Below are 17,446 nucleotides of genomic sequence, written 5' to 3'. Positions count from 1 at the left end.
GTTCGGGACGGAGAGAAAAGTCTTGAGGGCAAATTTCTACCTAATACTACCCTGCAATAGCAGAGGTAGCAGGAAGTTAAAGATACAATCACAGGAGGTTTAAAAAGGCTCCAGACTCTCCAACAGCAGCCCTGAGCGGTGCTATAGAAACACCATTATGAGTAAGAGCAAAGGGATGAAGTATAATAGGCCTGTATAGACTGCTCTAATCCCTGTCTCTCCGCCAGTCTTTATTTAAACCATTATGTTCTAACAGGCTTACACTGTATGTACACTGCTTTATAAATTGGCTGCCCTTACTGCACCAAACCCAAAACCCGAATGACTCTGTGTGTGTTGTGTGTCTGTGTTGTGTGTCTGTGTGTGTGTGTGTGTGTGTGTGTGTGTGAGAGCTCCGTCCAGTGCAGTTGTAGTCCAGGCAGATCGGCTAATAACGCAGGCTAACGACCTGCAGTGGGAATAAAGCCTGAGGACTTGTACTTAAAACTGTTCCTGGAGGACGACCATAGACTTCAAGCACTAACATCTCTGAAGAAAAATTCAAGGGAAGTGTGTTTTGTAGGCAATTCAATATCAGTAATTTTAATTTTAATAGGTTATTTAATCAGCCAAATTGACTATAAGAACATATTTATATTTACAGGCTTAGAGACTGGGTGGAGGTATTTAAGAGGAGGGGAAGGAGGATTAAACACACCCTCCATCCTACAGAGGTGCTCGTGAGTATATGTGCGGTAACTACAGGGGGAGACTTTCAGAGGGAACAGAGCCTGCAAAGCATATAAACAGGATTTAAACCTTAAACTGGCCCTGGAGGAGCAACTATACGAGGCTGGACTCAGAGCACTAATGGCTGCAGAAATAAACAGCAGAAACAGACTGCAGCATTGACTGCATCCACTGTAGGTGTAACCTCCCAGTAGGCCAATCTGAAGAGATGGAAGAAATTTAGTTTTAACTAATTCGCCATGTTCAGGTGGTACAGAATAGTTTTTTGTTTTTTTTTTGGTTGGTTTTTGTTATTCAAATAGGAATGATGTTGTAAATCCATTTTACAAAATGCAATGTTCAGGTGCACCAAAAGTAAGACTGAGGTGGCTTTTCAAAATTCTCCCCAAAACAAGAAAGATGTGAAGTAAGCTAGGGAGGGTCAAAAACTGGGCAATTTATCTGAAAATACTTAAAAATCTAGAGTCCAAAAGCAATTTACTTCACATTAGAGAAATGCTAAGATGGCATGTGTGATCTGTGGCCACTGATCAAATCCTGGAAGGCAGCTGAGGGAAACATGATCATACATATGAGGTGCACTCGCAGGTCCTTTTATGCAACATCGTCAATGTTTTCAAACCAATAAAGTTTCCCTTTTAATATTGTTTGATAATGAACTAGAAAAAAAATGGTAATGGTATGATTTTTATGATTAAATTTGTTTTGCTAATCACTTTGAAATTGCAATTTCTTTACCACTAACCTACCTACACACACACGCGTGCGCGCGCACACGCACACACACACACACACACACACACACACACACACATACACTGTTTGAAGTACCTGTAGAAAAACATTATCCATTTATTTTTCTTTTCTTACAGAAAAAACTCGAGTTCCTCATGTTTTCCAAATGGGACACATGTTGACCACATGTTGCAACATATGACAACATATTTGCCATATATGGCAAATATGTGGAAAGTTTTTTACATTGAAATCCACAAATGTTTTTCATGTTACGCCATGAAAATGTTCCAAAACCACATGTTTCCCATCGGGCAAATCACATGTTTCACATGTGCACCATCACATATGATCATATGAGTTTTTGCACATGTGAAACTCATTAATTTTGTTCTGCTCTGCAAAGAGTCAACTCTCCCACAGCCTTAAAAAAATGCAGACTCTTCATGTGCCCTTGTGAATGTCCGGTTGCATAACGTAACGTATGACATTTCTACGGCTTAGACCGTCTCCAATTAACTGTTCCACCGAAATTTGTTAGGTGTTTGTAAAAGTCAGAATGGTTTTACGGCTGTGCTGATATGAATTCCTCCGGCATGGCCATGTGGCGTTAAAAGAAACTGGAATTCGCTGAAGGAAACGTCTGCAGCAATAACGCCGGAGAGACGCGTGAAGCTGGACTTCCACAATGGCTGCCATTGTGACGAACTCAGAGGCTGCAGATAGAAACCAGGGAAGTGTGAGAATGGAAAGCAGGTTTCTCTTTGTGTGTTCATTAAAGTCTTTGGCCTTCACCTGTCACCATCACCAGCTTGTCTTACCATTACTGACAACAGAGGAAAAAGAGAGGTGGAAAAGAAATTGAAAGAAAAGGGGGCAGAAGACTGATCAAGAGTGAGCGACAATTCGAGAGGAAATATGGAGTGAGAGTAACGGAGCTAAAAATATTGAAAAGAATAGAGACGACAGAAGAGGAGGAGGGGATGGAGAAAGTGATGACCAGAAACGGGGAGAGATCACGGGTGAAAGAAGTGAACGACAGGGGGAAAAAAAAGAAAAGACAAATGCATGTAAAAAGAGGTCGACTGGTAAAGCCATTAAGCCTGGATTCCATAAATCTGCATAAAAACCAGCAGTTTGTCTGTAATGACCAGCGAAGGCCAATGTGTGTGTGTGTGTGTGTGTGTGTGTGTGTGTGTGTGTGTGTGTGTGTGTGTGCGAAATGGGTACTGAGGGTCGCACACGTGTGTGGGTGCGTCTGACTGTCTCTTCTTTTGTCTGAGTTTCTGAGTGTGTCTTTGCTTTGAACTTGTATTACTGACAGTCTGAGGACACGAATGCGTTCACACACTTTATTTTAGCGACAAAATGCCACATTTATAACACAATATAAATGATTTAACTTTAGTTCTGAGGACCAGTTCAAGGTTATCGATAAGGTTAGTGTTAGACATGAACTGGTTATGGTTGAGGTCACAGTTTGGCTGTCTTAAATGAATGGAAGTCAATGGATGATCCTGACAAGGATAGCTGTGCGAGGGAGCGTGTGTGTGTGTGTGTGTGTGTGTGTGTGTGTGTGTGTGTATGTGTGTGTGTTTAAGTGTGTGCGTGCGTGTAATGGTCGTCGAGGACCTCTGTGTCATATTTAGAGAGAAAACAATCATCCTTGGAGCAGGAAGCAGAGCTGCCTAATGAAAGCCGAGAGAGACCCCCGACCACAACGCAGCACAAATGGATGGTCTGAATGTGCTCAACACAACCTCCAATCCTCTCTGCTCCTCTGCCACCGCCTCCTCCTCCGTCTTCTCTACTCCAGTCTTACAGTTTCATTTTCTCACAGACAAAAGCATCTTAATTTGAAATACCAAAAGGTAAAAAGAGCTAAAAGAGCTCAGTCCATGTGAAGACAGAAGTCAAATGTCTTCACAAGAGAATTACAAGTCAAAGCTGATGTCTTTGTAAAGCTGTATTCAGTGTTTTTTTTGTTTTTTTTTAATCTACTAGAGACAAAGTCCTTTCAGTGCGCAGACGTAATCATTAAATATTTAAGCTGTGTGGCCATAGAAGGCGTGGCACTGTCTGACTTATTATTTTATTGACAGAGGATTTTACCAGACCAAAACGAAGACCAGACCAAGGCTACTTCATGTTCTCCAGATCGTTGTGCCAGCAAAGCTTGTGTGGGTCCAAGTGACGTACATGTTGTCATCTGCCAAAGTCTGCGAGGCGTCCAAGGGCAGATTCCACACCTTTATAATTCATCATTTAAACAATACAAGGACACAAACCTGCTGTGTGCGCCCGCTGCGCTCGACACGAAGGTAACAAACTACGGTTTGCGTCTGCGTCGCAGACAAGACGCGCATCCCAAAACTGTCGTATGCGCCCATGCTCAAAGTCCGCAACAGAAAGCACACAGAGATGCAGAAACCACAAATAAGCCTTAAATATGTCTCTTTTTTTTTTCCAACACTCAAGTCAAGTCTATTCTGCAGGGTGCTACTTCTCAACTAAGTCGGGTCGAAAGTAGGTCATTCTGATAAATCAAGTCTGACTCAAGTTCAAGAATCAACTCAAGGCTACAGCTCCGAGGATAAATAAAAACATGATACATGCAACCGCAACGGAGCGATCATAGACACTTTCACACTAAACTATGATGAATGGCTTGGCCAGCAAAGACAGGCAGGCCAGTAGACAGAAACAACAGTTACAGTCAGAAACTCTCACCCACGGCTCCACAGACAGACGATCACAGCCCTAAATACACTTTTTTTTTTTTTTTTTTTTTTTTTTTTTTTTTATCCCAACGGATGCTTTATTTCCACAGACACCCACATGTACTCAACTGGACTAGTACTACCATTGTCAGACTGGAATTAGATTCTGCATTATCAGCTGTGATGTTTAAGTTGCAGCTCTGCCCTGTCCTGTTTTTGTACGTCCTGTCAATCAAAATTCACCCAGTCAGTGACCTTGACAGCGTGACGGGTTCCTCACACTGTTGTTGTCAGTCTGAGAAAAGGGCACGAATTTGCTGAAGGGCATCAGGGTGTAGAGCTGAACAAACAATGATAGTGTGTTTGAAACCTAAAGTCTTTTATTTTCTATGTAAGTCAAGGCAGGCTTTGTCTGAAGAGCCCTTTATAGTAGCGTTTCTGATTTTTTTGTGCAGACATAACTTTGCCATGATGTCAAAAATTTAGTTAAAGCAGCCTAAATGTAAAAAACAGACAGCTCCACCTCTGACCACAGATAAGAACGACTATTGTACTGTACTTAAAACTGTCAATTTCACTGCTATTATCGCCACATAAGAGCCTCACAGTCTGCTCTGGTTTTCTCTTCTCTTCTGTTTTTTTCACACTGGAAGTTTGTTATAAAGTCATCTGAGTCCCTTTAGTCGACTTTCCAGCTGCGAGGCCTTGGAAACCTCTCAGATACCTTTGTCGTACAATTTTGGACAACTTTAAAAAGCTTGTACGCATTCTCTTCGACTCAGTTTTTATTTGGAGATTACACTGGAACAACAATGACATCTGAAGTCTGTAATTGTTGCGGTGTTTTCTTTCATTACATCGACTTGTAGAGTTGTAAATATGCGGACTGGGTTTTCATGAGGTTTCTCCAGTTTGAGTTGGCGCGGAAACACTCGCAGTCACTCACTGGGAGCTGTTTAAGTTTTAGCAGATAGAGAGTCATGGGCTGACAATTCATACTGGATTCATAGCGATACAATGTCCAACTCAGCCAATAACACTTAATACATTTTTTTTTACTGCGCCATACACACACACAAATGTGCAGATTAAAGACTCAAACAGACTCGCACACACATTTTCTCCTCGTTTCTCGTACGCACAACGCATAAACTTTGTCTTGACAGCTCCTCCAAATCATCAAACAGATACACAAACGCCGATACACACACAAACAGACAGTCGTTATACCTTCACACTTCAGGACAGGAAGGGAGACAGAGGCCAGAGACAGGGAGAGAGACTTCCTGTGTGTGTGGAAGAATACGATGCCAGTTCTCTTCAGTGCTCATTAGAGACGTCATTGAGCCATAAAGGTTATTATTATGACTATGGCACAGAAAACAGCTCTTTCGGTTAAACCTCGCTTTTGGAATCAGTTTTTACTTTTGTAGTTCAGCTGAGGTTGACGAGAGAGACCGAAACAAACACGCAGGAACAGAAGAACAAAAAAACAAAATGTCTTCAGCATCTATTGGTTGGACTCAACACACTACAGCACTGAGACTGGCTGAGACGTGGCATGTAAGGACTGACCTGGACTAATGTTAGATCAAACTAGTTTTACACCTTCACAGTGGATACAATGGGGGGCTCCGTCATCCAAACATCACTTCAAATAAAAAAGGCTGCATTTGCAAACCTCTTGTAATCAGCTCAGATAAGTGTAAATGAAGCAAACGGAGGTACCTTGGAATGTTTAATCATTATTTCAATCTTAGTCTTCTTAATCTTTTGTTTTTTTCCCATCTGGTTGCATTTGATTCATTATTCTGCCACAAGTAGTTTCAGCTGAACTTTTGTTGACAACGACTGGCCCAGATCTACAGCAGCTCCAGATTAACAAAAGGTCAATCCGCACTGTGGTTAGAAGTATTTTTGCTGTCTGTCAGCACAAATCTCACAGAATAAATAAAGTGTTTAAATGTATAAAAAGTCATCAATTTAAACTGACTTCAAGGAATGTGTAAGACATGCACCACACTGTGAAATTAAAAGTATTAACACAAACGAATGAGAGCGGAAACAATACTTTGAACTGTTGTATTGGTCAACAGACGGATTAAAACATTTCAACATTATTCTAACATAACAAATCTGCTCACTAATGTGGTTTTTGTAGTAAGATTATATTTTCTATTTTGGTCGCCAAGTCTGTGTGTCTCTGTTTGTCTTGTGTGTTGTATCCTACTGGGAAGCAAATCTTCTGTTCTGTTACATCTGCTGTGGAAATATAATCCACAAATGTGAAGGAAAATGTTATTTTCATGTTAAAATTATACTTTTATAGAAGTTCTGGGAGGCTGATTAACTGTGTTAGAGGACGGGGTAGTGCGTAATAACAAGGTCGTCTTATGAGAGCCGGGTTCCTTCGTCGGCTCCAGCATAGAGGAAAGTTACATCAGATGCCGTGATAGTAAAAGTTTCTAGCTTGTGACACGTTACAGAAGCGCACTGTCAGGTATACAAGCCTCCAGTGGTCACTTATGATTCCTGTGCATTCATGTTAATGCATGTGTGGGAGCGAGATATGGAGGTTTTCCATGTGTGTGTGAGTTTGTGCCTGCGTCCATGTGTGTTTTACATGCTATTTTAGTGTGATCCTAATGGCTTTACAGAGTGCCAGGCATTTTAACAGAGCCAGGGAGAGGCTTGTAAAACACACACACACTCACCACAAGACAGAGAGGAGAGGCTGGCACACGGGAACATGGTGGTCTGGAGGGAGTCTGTGTGTGTGTGTGTGTGTGTGTGTGCGCATTAAGAGGGTCAGCCAGGGTGATGGCGACACATGATGAAGGAAAACGAGAAACACCGGCCGCAATGAAAGACTGGCAGTGTGTGTCTGTGATTGTGTGTAGGCAGGGTCGGGGTTGAAAAAGAAACGCATGGCGCCAAGTGGCACTGCCTGGGTACGAGTGGGTTTGAAGAGAGGGGAGGGAGGGAGACGCAGAAGGATTCAAACTGTGATGTTGTTAAGGGAAACATCCCACCAGAAACAGAATAACTAGTGAGTGTTTTAAAACCTCACCAGCTCCTACAGCGGCACTGACACGGAGCAAGTGAGAGGAAGAGGTAGTGGTAAAGGAAAAAATAAGGAAAAGAGGAAAAACAGAAGCCCAAAGAAAGAAGAGAGCTGCGAGAGCGGTGGCAGAAACGGACGAGAAAGAGATGAACGAACACAAAGAAAGAAAAGTTGAGGGAGTTTTCACCCAAAAGCCAAAACCTCAGAGTAAAACATGGGTCCTGCAATTAAGCGATTATTTTCAGCCAGATTCGACCAGAAAATTCGATGAGGATTCTTTCAAATTACGCCTTTTAGCTTTATCTCTAATTTTGTAGTCTCGCAATTCCTGAGAACAACCAGGAATGTCACTGAAACTATTTTTTTTTTAATCTTAAATAGACACAACTACACTTTGAAGCACTGAAGGAACATATAGTGTGTTTTAACCCATTTACTGGCAATAGCATGCTCTTTTGTTACAGTTTTAAATTTCTTAATCATACAATAAGAGTTTTAGACTCTACACGTTCCTGTCTTTCAGCAGTTCACTCGTTTCATTCATCTGTTATGTTGCATGTTACTTTGCATGCCAATGCGGTAAAGACTCTCCAGTCTAATAACTGTAGACGCTGTCATCAGAAACAAAATGAAGTGTCTATATCTGCATTATATGCTCGACGAGGCTGTAAGTAGTCACATCAGTGCACTGAGCAACACACTAACATGCTATTTGTAACACTGTTGAGTATATTTAGAGGTCAACGTGGGCCATATTCAGCATCTTAGTTGTTGAGATACTTAAAACGATCTTCCCGAGGAAAAGTCAGAGGATCACCATCGTTATTCAAAGTCGTTTTCTGGAAACAAAGAAAGTCTAAACAAAATTTTGTAACAGTCTATTTACTGGATGACCACTCAACATGATATCCTCACATACAGAACTGTTTTCAAGTGAAGTAAACCACCGTCCTGTTGGAGAGGTCAGAGAATAGGGAGGAAACACTGAGAGGACCGCAGCAAACAACCAATCATGGGATGCTATCGTTATCCTGACAGAAGTCACACATCACCAGGATGTAAAAATCTATAATAATAAAAAAAAAGAGGCTGGCTTTCACGAATAAAGACTGTTTGGGTGTGTTTTGTTTACAGCACAAAAATAAATAATCAGCTTCTGCAGAAGGCGAGAAAGCAACACAAAACCACGGCTGAACAAAGCTTCAGCTCGACGGACAATAACAGGCTGTGTGACTGCATGAAAAACAAAACAAACATGAACAGTTCCCTCTGGACAAACAGGGAAGAGCTAACAAACTCCATGTCTTTTATCTCAGATTTGAGACAGAGGACATTTCTCTGAGGCCCTGGACTCTATTCCACCTAATGATGTCTCAAACAGGCTGAGAGCAGAGACACACTTCTGTAGGCTGAGCGATAAGAGGTTCAGACAGTCTGTCCACCTTCCTCCTGAAAACATGCTCAGAGGAACTCACTGCTGCACGGTGCCATGATTTTTAACAAAGTCCAAAATCATTCCTGTGCCTAAAAAAACATGCCCATCTGAGAAGAAGGATTTTAAACCTGGAGCTTTGCAACGTGTTGTAATGAAGTGCTATAAAAGAGTAAAAGACAGCTGTTGACCCAGTTCACTTTGCTCACAGGCAGAGGTGGAGTACGGCGGATGCTGTCACCAGTGTGATCCCCCGAATCAGTAAAGATCTAAGACCCTAAGGCCCGTGCGTGTGCTCTACTTTTTGATTGCAGCTCGGCTTTTAGTAAACTTCAGCCTCACTTGCTTTTGTTAGTGCCATCTCCGTTTCCATGGCAATACATGGGGCGAATGACTAACAACTGGAAAACAATCAGTCGTGTTAGCAGGCTCTTATGTAATGTATGCAATATTTACTACTCCAGCAAGTAGGCCGACCGTTTGTAACGACGTGGCAACAGAGACTATTTCTAGTTCGTTTTAATGCTTTCTCAAACTGAATAAATACAGCACATAGAAACACAAAACTGATCTGCTAGCTGAAACTTGTTGTAACCGAGATATCGGCTGAAATAAGTAATCCATGGACTCGCGTATTTTTAAGACAGTTAGGGCCGTGTCACCCGCGCACTGGACTGGGGTCAAGTTAGCTGTAATGTGTTAAAATCCAGTCAAGCCGGCTGCCGCTTGGATTTGAAGTGCGCGACTATCCGTGGTGTTACGGTACGGGTGTGTTCGGAGCAACGAAAAAGGACAAAGAAATACCCGATTTCACGAAATGGGTCACATTTAATAGACCTATACCAAGTAAAAAGAACATTATACTACATACCATATGAAATTAAATTCTAATTATATATTCCCATTGAGAAGGCGGAGTGATATTTCGAGTGACGAGCAACTGTTACGGTGATTTGAGCACGTTCCAAATGTTCAGTTGACCGATCAGATCTCTGGGTCACAACTACTTATTGTATATTGAAGGATAATGATCCATCACAAGCTTGTTTCTGAAAATTATCAAGAACTTAAAACATATAGGTGGCAGATCAAAAATGGCTGCGACTGATGATGCTGTTTAGGTAAAGCAATACGATGCCTCACAGTGTGCAAAGATAACTGTGACAACAGCAAAGAAAGACACAATGTTTTACCACTGCAGTGAAATGAATATGTAGAAAACCAGAAAAATAACTAAAGAATCAAAACATTGCAGCCTGCCATGAAAATGGAAATGATTTGTGGTGAATTGGTTTGAATGGTCTGTTTTTTTTCCCTCATCTGTAAATTTGACTTGGATGTAGCCATGAGCGCAGTTTGGTTCAGATGTATTCAATATTTTTTTTAAATGTTTTTATAAATACAAGGTAGGGATGAAATACTGCAGAACACATTTAGTCTTGTTAGATAAGCTTTCACAGCTGCCCACATAATCAGTTTTAATAGAGTATGTTTTTGCTTTTGAAAAAGCAGAGCCCCGGCCACGAGACCACAGAGTACCGTCTGCATTTTTTTAAATGGAAACAGGCTGATGATGAAAAATACATTTAGTAATTCTATGTCCGTGAAAGTCCCTCAGACCATTTCTTCGATCATTTCAAGTACACGGTGATTAAATGACAACTTCATTTTCTATATTCAACATATATTTAAAGTGACACCAAACCATACAGCGCCATATCTGAAGCACTCGTGCTAAACAGAGACATTTCCCAGCGTCAAGACACACAATAGGGCTTTCATGAAGACTGTAGGAAACTGGTCGTGCTGTACCCTAACCACACACTCTGTCACACTGCTCTGTGTGTGTGTGTGTGTGTCTAAAGTTACGTTTTTCAATGCGTACCACATGTAGCGACCATGTATCGCCTGATATGTTTTCAATATGGAGAAAAACACAGAGAGAAAGACACAGGAAGCCATAGACAGCCACCATTTTTTTTTTTTATTCAATAACATACTGTTTATATTGAATATCTGAAAACACAACTGGTTGCCATGATAACGCAGCGACACCCAGGCGAGCAGGTTAGTCGATGTTTGTTCCCCACGCCTCACCTTCTTCGTTCTCTGTGCTCTCCTCCCTCTCAAAGATGACAACTCTTTTGACAGTAAAATATATACACTCCTCTCCCCTCCTTCGCTCTGTACTGTATATGAACCAGCCTTCTTCCTGCTGCCAAAAGCCTGAAGCAGAGTTTACTCCCTGTAAAATAAAACGTCTAAATGCTATTTGTTCCACCGCCAGGCGCTTGTCGTCAGGTGACCTGCTCGAGTAAATCTTTTCAATAATGTCAAAGACAGTGCCAAAAATCTGCCAAGCCAGCCGGTGTGTGTGTGTGTTTAACTACATGGACTTGTGTAGGAGTAGGACACACACACACACACACACAGCGAGAACAATCACACAAACTCACGCATGTCATCGCATGCAGTGTGAAAAAGCAAGAACACAAAGACACACACTCAGTGGCCAGTTTTAGAAAATGTTAAATGAGGAGTGACAAAATGTCCTCACGTTTTTCCACATCTGTCAAAAATAGAGCACTCTCTCTTTCACTCACACACACTTAAACATGAAAACACACACACACACACACACACACACACACACACACACACACACACTTTTGAAACTGGGAGAATGACTGATGCATTCATTTTTTTTCAAACACATCTCTCAATGCACACAAGCTGTCTCACCTGTTCCTGCGTCATGCTGTGCAGCTGCGTATGCCAGGAGGCGGAGTCAGTGCGGTGATAGGCGGGAGGCGGGGCAAAGTCCTTTAATATGATTGGGTCTCGCTCCTGACAAAGGGAAGTCAGGTGGCTGATGTACAGCTTCAGTTTACTGCGATTCTGATTGAGATCCAGGAGAGGAGAGAGAATCTGAGGAAGACAGAACATTTTATTTTTGTTGTTTTGTTTTTTACCGAATACAAAATACCAAAACAAACAAACGAACAAAAACATGCCCATGAAAACTATTTGAACGATATTGCAGAAATATATATATATACATTTTAATACATAAAAATAAGATTCAGACATAAAGGGTGATGAAAGATGAAAACATACATGATAGAAAACAAGATTTGTTGGTACATTTACATTCACAACAGAAAACTGAAAATTAAAATATCTCAATGTACTCACATTTAGTCTTGAGTCTAATTACTCTAAGCCTCCGGTAAGATTTCCAATCTAACATATATATCTTCTGTATTTTCTGTTAAGAAATGTTTGACTGTTTCAAATGATAAAATACAAACAAACTCTTAGACGCCTGGTTAGGCATTTATTCACGTCTGTCAAATATATTTCTCAGTATTCAGACCTAGTGAACAAAACTAGGTATTTTGTTCACACAATTATTGTGATGCTTATGTTGAAAGTTGGTGTAATCTAACTTAATAAAATAAAAACAGTGGGCTTTACCAGAACTGTTACAGATAGTCAAAGTATTGTGTCTGTGTCGTGGATTATAATTATGAAAAAACAGAAGGGACTAAATGGGAAAAGGAAAAACAGCCGTTCTTTTTCTGAATGAAGACAAATGTAGTCCTCTATTCAACAACTAACAAATTTAGTAAATTTTTAGCACTGATCATACCTGCATTAAAGTTACATAATTGTTCCACACAGTGAACCAAAGGTAACAGCTTTGATGAAGCTGAGAGGAGCTACGAATCTGATCCACTTGTTTAATAGCAACATTTGTTTCATGGAGTTCGTCTGAGCTTCTGTGTGAGGGAACGAGGGAGAGATGAGCAAAACAGATACACATCCATTCAAGGGGTACGAGACAGGACCCCCCGAGAGACTCACACACACACACACACACACACACACACACACACACACACACACACACACACACACAGATAAGACGCACACTTCTCTCCGTGGGGAATACCAGGATTTAAGTTCAGAGGAAGCATGTTAAAACGGCTGTTAGTGTGTGTGTGTGTGTGTTAAAGTATATTCAATCCCAGCGGCGTCTGTCCGCACCCTGTGCTCATCGTCACTCAGCATACACACACGCACGCACACACACACACACACACACACACACACACACACACACACACACACACACACACACACACACACACACACACAGAGAGACAGACACACACACACACACACACACACACAGCCACACAACTGGATTCTCAGCACAGAAACATCAGTCTGTCTCTGTCTGAACGCCACCTCCTCTTCAACATGCTGCTCTCTCCACTATTTAGATAGAAGAATAGAACATTTCCATGTGAGGAAGTCTTCAGCTTTGATTTGACATTAAATGTGAGGTTAGACGTCGATATAAAACATTAGTCTCTGATTTGTTGGCAGCTGCTCTTCAGAAGTGTGCATGAGAAAACCTCAAGCACAGTTTTGGTCAGCAGTGCTCTAAATGATTGAGCATCTTAAACTGTAAGTCGCCGTAGCAACCAAACTAATGTAAAGTACATCAAACTTTAGTCATGCAATAAAATGCTCTGTGTCAGTGTTTTACATTAATATGGATCAATATTACTGCTGCATACGTATGCTGCATTTTACTGCTGTAGGTGTTTTAGGTCGTTCTTATTTCAAGTATTTCATGTAATGTTGGTTAGTTTAATCAACAGTAATACATCATATTTTGTAAGATTATTGTATGCTTGTATTGTTTCTGTTTTATAAGAACCATATATTTCTAAAAAGTTAAAACCAGATGTTGGTTTTTTTTTTAGCAGTTTCTTTATCTTAAAAAGTATAATTTTTTTCAACCGCAAAGAACAATTAATCCTTCACATTATCGTGAAAATTCAAAGTCATAAAATGTGGTTTTCATGGGACAGGAATGGTCGGAAAACAGCCATCTTAAAAGAATGTAACTAAAGTTGTCAGAAAAATGTAGTGGAGTAAAAATATTTACCTCTGAAATGTGGTGCAGTGGAGATAAAAAGATGCATAAAATGGAAATACGCAAGTGAAGTAGAATTTGTACGTAAGTAAAGGACTTGAGTAAATGTTCTTATCCAGCACTGGTTTCATGCCATCTTAAGTCACTGATGAAACCAATATGCATATGTTAAATGAGTGGACGACAATCAGAGTCCATATAGAAAAGGTAAAATTATAAAACATAAATATTGTCAGAAATAAATATATAATAATAGACTTTGTGGTGCGAAGGCCTTCACCTCCACCTTTGTATATTTTTATTACATTGTTGCTTACATGCTGTATTTTCTCCACCCCTGATGCTCTCTCCTGTTCGCCTGTCGTATCCATAACAACTAATGTGATAACCGAAAAGCAGGAAATCCTACTGTCCCGGGAACATAGCTTTTGCATATTTTACTATACTATAAAAAAAAAGAACTTTAGATGTCACTTGAACAAACATTGACAGTATTTGAATAAAACATAATGAATAAAACTCCACATATATATCCAGCATGTATTATTTAATAACTCTGTGTTTGAGAATCCTGACAAACAAATGAAAAGAAGTTGATGTGGGCGGATTTTGTGGAAAAAAATAAAATTCTTTGCACGCTTTTCTCCAGCAGCACTGCTGCAACAATAAAAGCTGACATTAAATCAAAGTAACTGTCACTTGTGATTCAGAGTCCTCCCCTTACTTACCGCAAACACAACACACAAACTAAAAGTGTTTTCCAGACCATCTCCAATGTTCATGAGTAACTAAACCCCTTTGTTCCTTACACACACACAAACACACACACACACACACACACGCACACACACACACACACACACACACACACACACACACACACACACACACACACACACACACACACACACACACACACACACACACACACACACATTCAGGGTCGTTATCAGCATTGTAAATAGCTCTAGTTACAGTATTTTCCAGTGAGGCCCTGCCAGTAGGTTACAGTCCATTACGAAATACATTACTGAACATTTCCCTCCGGAGGAGAGAGGGAGGCAGATGGAGGAGGAAGGAGAAGCAAACAGAGCAAAAATGATGGAGTTCAAGGCTGCTGGGATCCTACACTTTCAGCATTTCACAACATCTCGGTGGCTCTGAGCCGTGATGGACGCTGACGGTGGCAACGCAACCTCGACTGATGTGCCACACAGACAATATGGGAACACTTTTCCCCAAACCTGGCTTTTTATGCTCAAAAAACACACGAAACATATGTGCAACAGCTGTTCTCTCACACTTTCTAATTCATAGTATTCTGTCATAAATGTTTAAAAAAAACCCACTGTCCACACTTTCCAGACCTGCGGGGAAGCTCAGTGGATCCAATATGAGACAAATGAGAAACAGACAGAGAGAATGGAAGGAATGAGGAAAATATAAAGAAGACATTTAGGGAGAAATAACGACAGCAGTGATTTCTTTTCTGTCTTAAACAGAAAAATATGACTGAGGAATAATAATAAAAACAGACACCTCTTTGCAGGACTTTCAATTCAGCGATTTTATTAAGGGACACAGCATCGATGCACCTACGTGTTTTTCATGTTTGACATAGCCTGCAACAGTCAATATATGCAGTGTGTGTGGTTAATGAGTCCGCAGAGCTTTCCAGTATCTTACTGTACTGTGAAATAATCCCAGCGGAGGCATAATTTTATACGGCACCGTGAGTCACTGTGTGTTTGTGGCCGCTTTATGAGCCTCCCATGCCTGCTGACCAGGTTCTTACTGTACTATGAAAGAGCTCCAAAGAGAGACATTCGGCCGGCCTCCCTGACCGGCCTCCCTGACCGGCTGCATCTTAAAAAAAAAAAATAAAAAAAACTTCTATGGACACATTATACGGCGAAATCAGGACTTTTCTTTCTCCGCGGAAGCCTCGAAAAGAAACTAAGTGAACAAAATCAATAGTGAATGTTGGATTTCACTGCAGAACATTTTGACAGTGTTTGAGTCACAGTAACGTGACAAATAAAGTCGGTACTGGATGATCTCTTACACCGCCAAGACAATGGATCATGCAGTCATAAAACTGCTCTGACATCCTTGGTCCATCCTGAACAGGTTACCACTCCATCACCGGGCTAACGCAGAAAGAGAGACAACCATTCACACTCACATTCACACCTTTGCGTCAACTGAGAATCACCAGTTGACCTAACATGCGTGTCTTTGGACTGTGGGAGGAAGCCGGAGTACCCGGAGAGAACCCGGGAGAACACAGGTGAGAATGTGCAAACGCCACACAGAAAGCCCCCAGCCGAGGTTTGAACCCGGCAGACAGTACTAACCACTGCACACCATGCAGTTAAAAAAAAAAAAAAAGATTTTTTTTTTTTTTGTGTATAAAAGTGCAAAAGTACAAAATATTAATCACACAAAAGAAAATTCTGTAGCCTTGTCTTTGTATTCTGACACGTTATGAATAAACCACGTTACTGGTTCTGAAAACGAACTCTAACGCTATGAATAATGCAATGTCATGTAAAAGTTTAATGTTTTTGGTTAAAATCAGAACGAGAAATGGATTTTTTTATGTTAAAACTTGGGAAAAACATCATTGAATTATTCTCCATGTCAGGTCATTTATCCCCAAACCAGAATACTGAACTACTTTATAGAAATACAAATTTTGTCATTTTCTTATTACTGATGCATCAAACACAACTGAAGCTCATTGAAACTGCAAAACTACCATAAAATGGTTGGTGTGTGTTCAGACTGTTCGCCTGTGTTTCTCTGCTGCCTCTGAAGCATTAAACTCTCATACTATAGCACAGGATCTCCTCACTGAAGACACACAATCACTCCCTGTTTGGATGAAATGTGCTGTGGCAAATTACCCACCTGACACATCTAGAGGAGAGTGTGTGTGTGTGTGTGTGTGTGTGTGTGTGTGTGTGTGTGTGTGTGTATGTGTGTGTAACTTCTGATGCAGACAGAAAGAAGAAGAGATGGTGTATCAGTTGTGTGCTGACCTGCCTCTCTCAGCGAGGAGGTGCTAACTCGAATTAATAACCAGGGTCACATTTAGATCCGATGGTGAACCTTTAGCATCCCAGTGGAAAATCCCTCTGGAGGAACTGAGCTGCAGTAAAAGCAGCATGTGCTACTCATACGTGGTGCTGCCAGTGTGCGGTGCTCTCAGTAGATTCAACTAATGCAGACTGAACTTATCAGAGACTTTTCAACGTCACATTGTTTCAGAATTTCTACATACTTCCAATTTACTTGTTTAAAGAACTCTACAGGAAAAAAATGAAACATGTAGATTTGCATTAGTAAAGCAGGAATAAAGTGATTTTTTTTCCTGACTGTAGAGACTGATTTGTAGCAGTGTACTTTTTGTTCTTGCTCGACTTGAAGTTGTCATGCATCTGTGATCAATAAACCCTGGCCCTTTAAAAAACTGGAAACCCCCTATTGTATAAATAAAAAAAACATAGAGGAGCAGGTTCAAAGGAGAGCTTCCTCTTAGCATTCTTAAAAAAGTACTTTATACGTCACAATTTGGCGCAGCTCTCCAAAATCACCATCACTGCCACCCCCACATAGTTTTATAGGACACACAAATTGCCATAGGACAGAATAACACCGCAAGTGTCGACTGATTCAATATTACAATCTGCCAAACGTCTCCCTAATTCACACGATTCTATAGTAACACGACGCAGACACCAAAAGAAGAGGCTACCAATAACGAAGCCTGAGCAACACTGAGAGTGTGCAGATGTTATCTTTACTCAAAG

At 40.8% G+C, this 17,446-nt stretch overlaps 1 protein-coding gene across 8 annotated transcripts in view; it reads right to left on the bottom strand.

Moving 5' to 3' along the window:
• LOC138202571 (ELKS/Rab6-interacting/CAST family member 1-like) overlaps positions 1-17,446 on the bottom strand; it is a 130,596-nt gene that overhangs the window by 8,342 nt on the left and 104,808 nt on the right. For 5 of the 8 annotated variants that reach the window (XM_069156702.1, XM_069156704.1, XM_069156705.1 and 2 more), the window contains one exon: positions 11,423-11,608. In XM_069156702.1, the coding sequence (XP_069012803.1) occupies positions 11,423-11,608 (186 nt within the window). Of the gene's footprint in view, positions 1-11,422; positions 11,609-17,446 lie in introns of those variants that run through there. The other 3 variants (XR_011178651.1, XR_011178652.1, XR_011178653.1) reach the window with 1 other exon arrangement.

The sequence above is a fragment of the Embiotoca jacksoni genome, unplaced genomic scaffold (assembly GCF_022577435.1).
Source record: "Embiotoca jacksoni isolate LCO1_2020_lvr unplaced genomic scaffold, fEmbJac1.0.p SCAF_21, whole genome shotgun sequence".
NCBI classification, from domain to species: Eukaryota; Metazoa; Chordata; class Actinopteri; family Embiotocidae; genus Embiotoca; species Embiotoca jacksoni.
The sequence above is the reverse complement of the archived record's forward strand: the minus strand, read 5'-3'. Positions and strand labels throughout refer to the sequence as shown.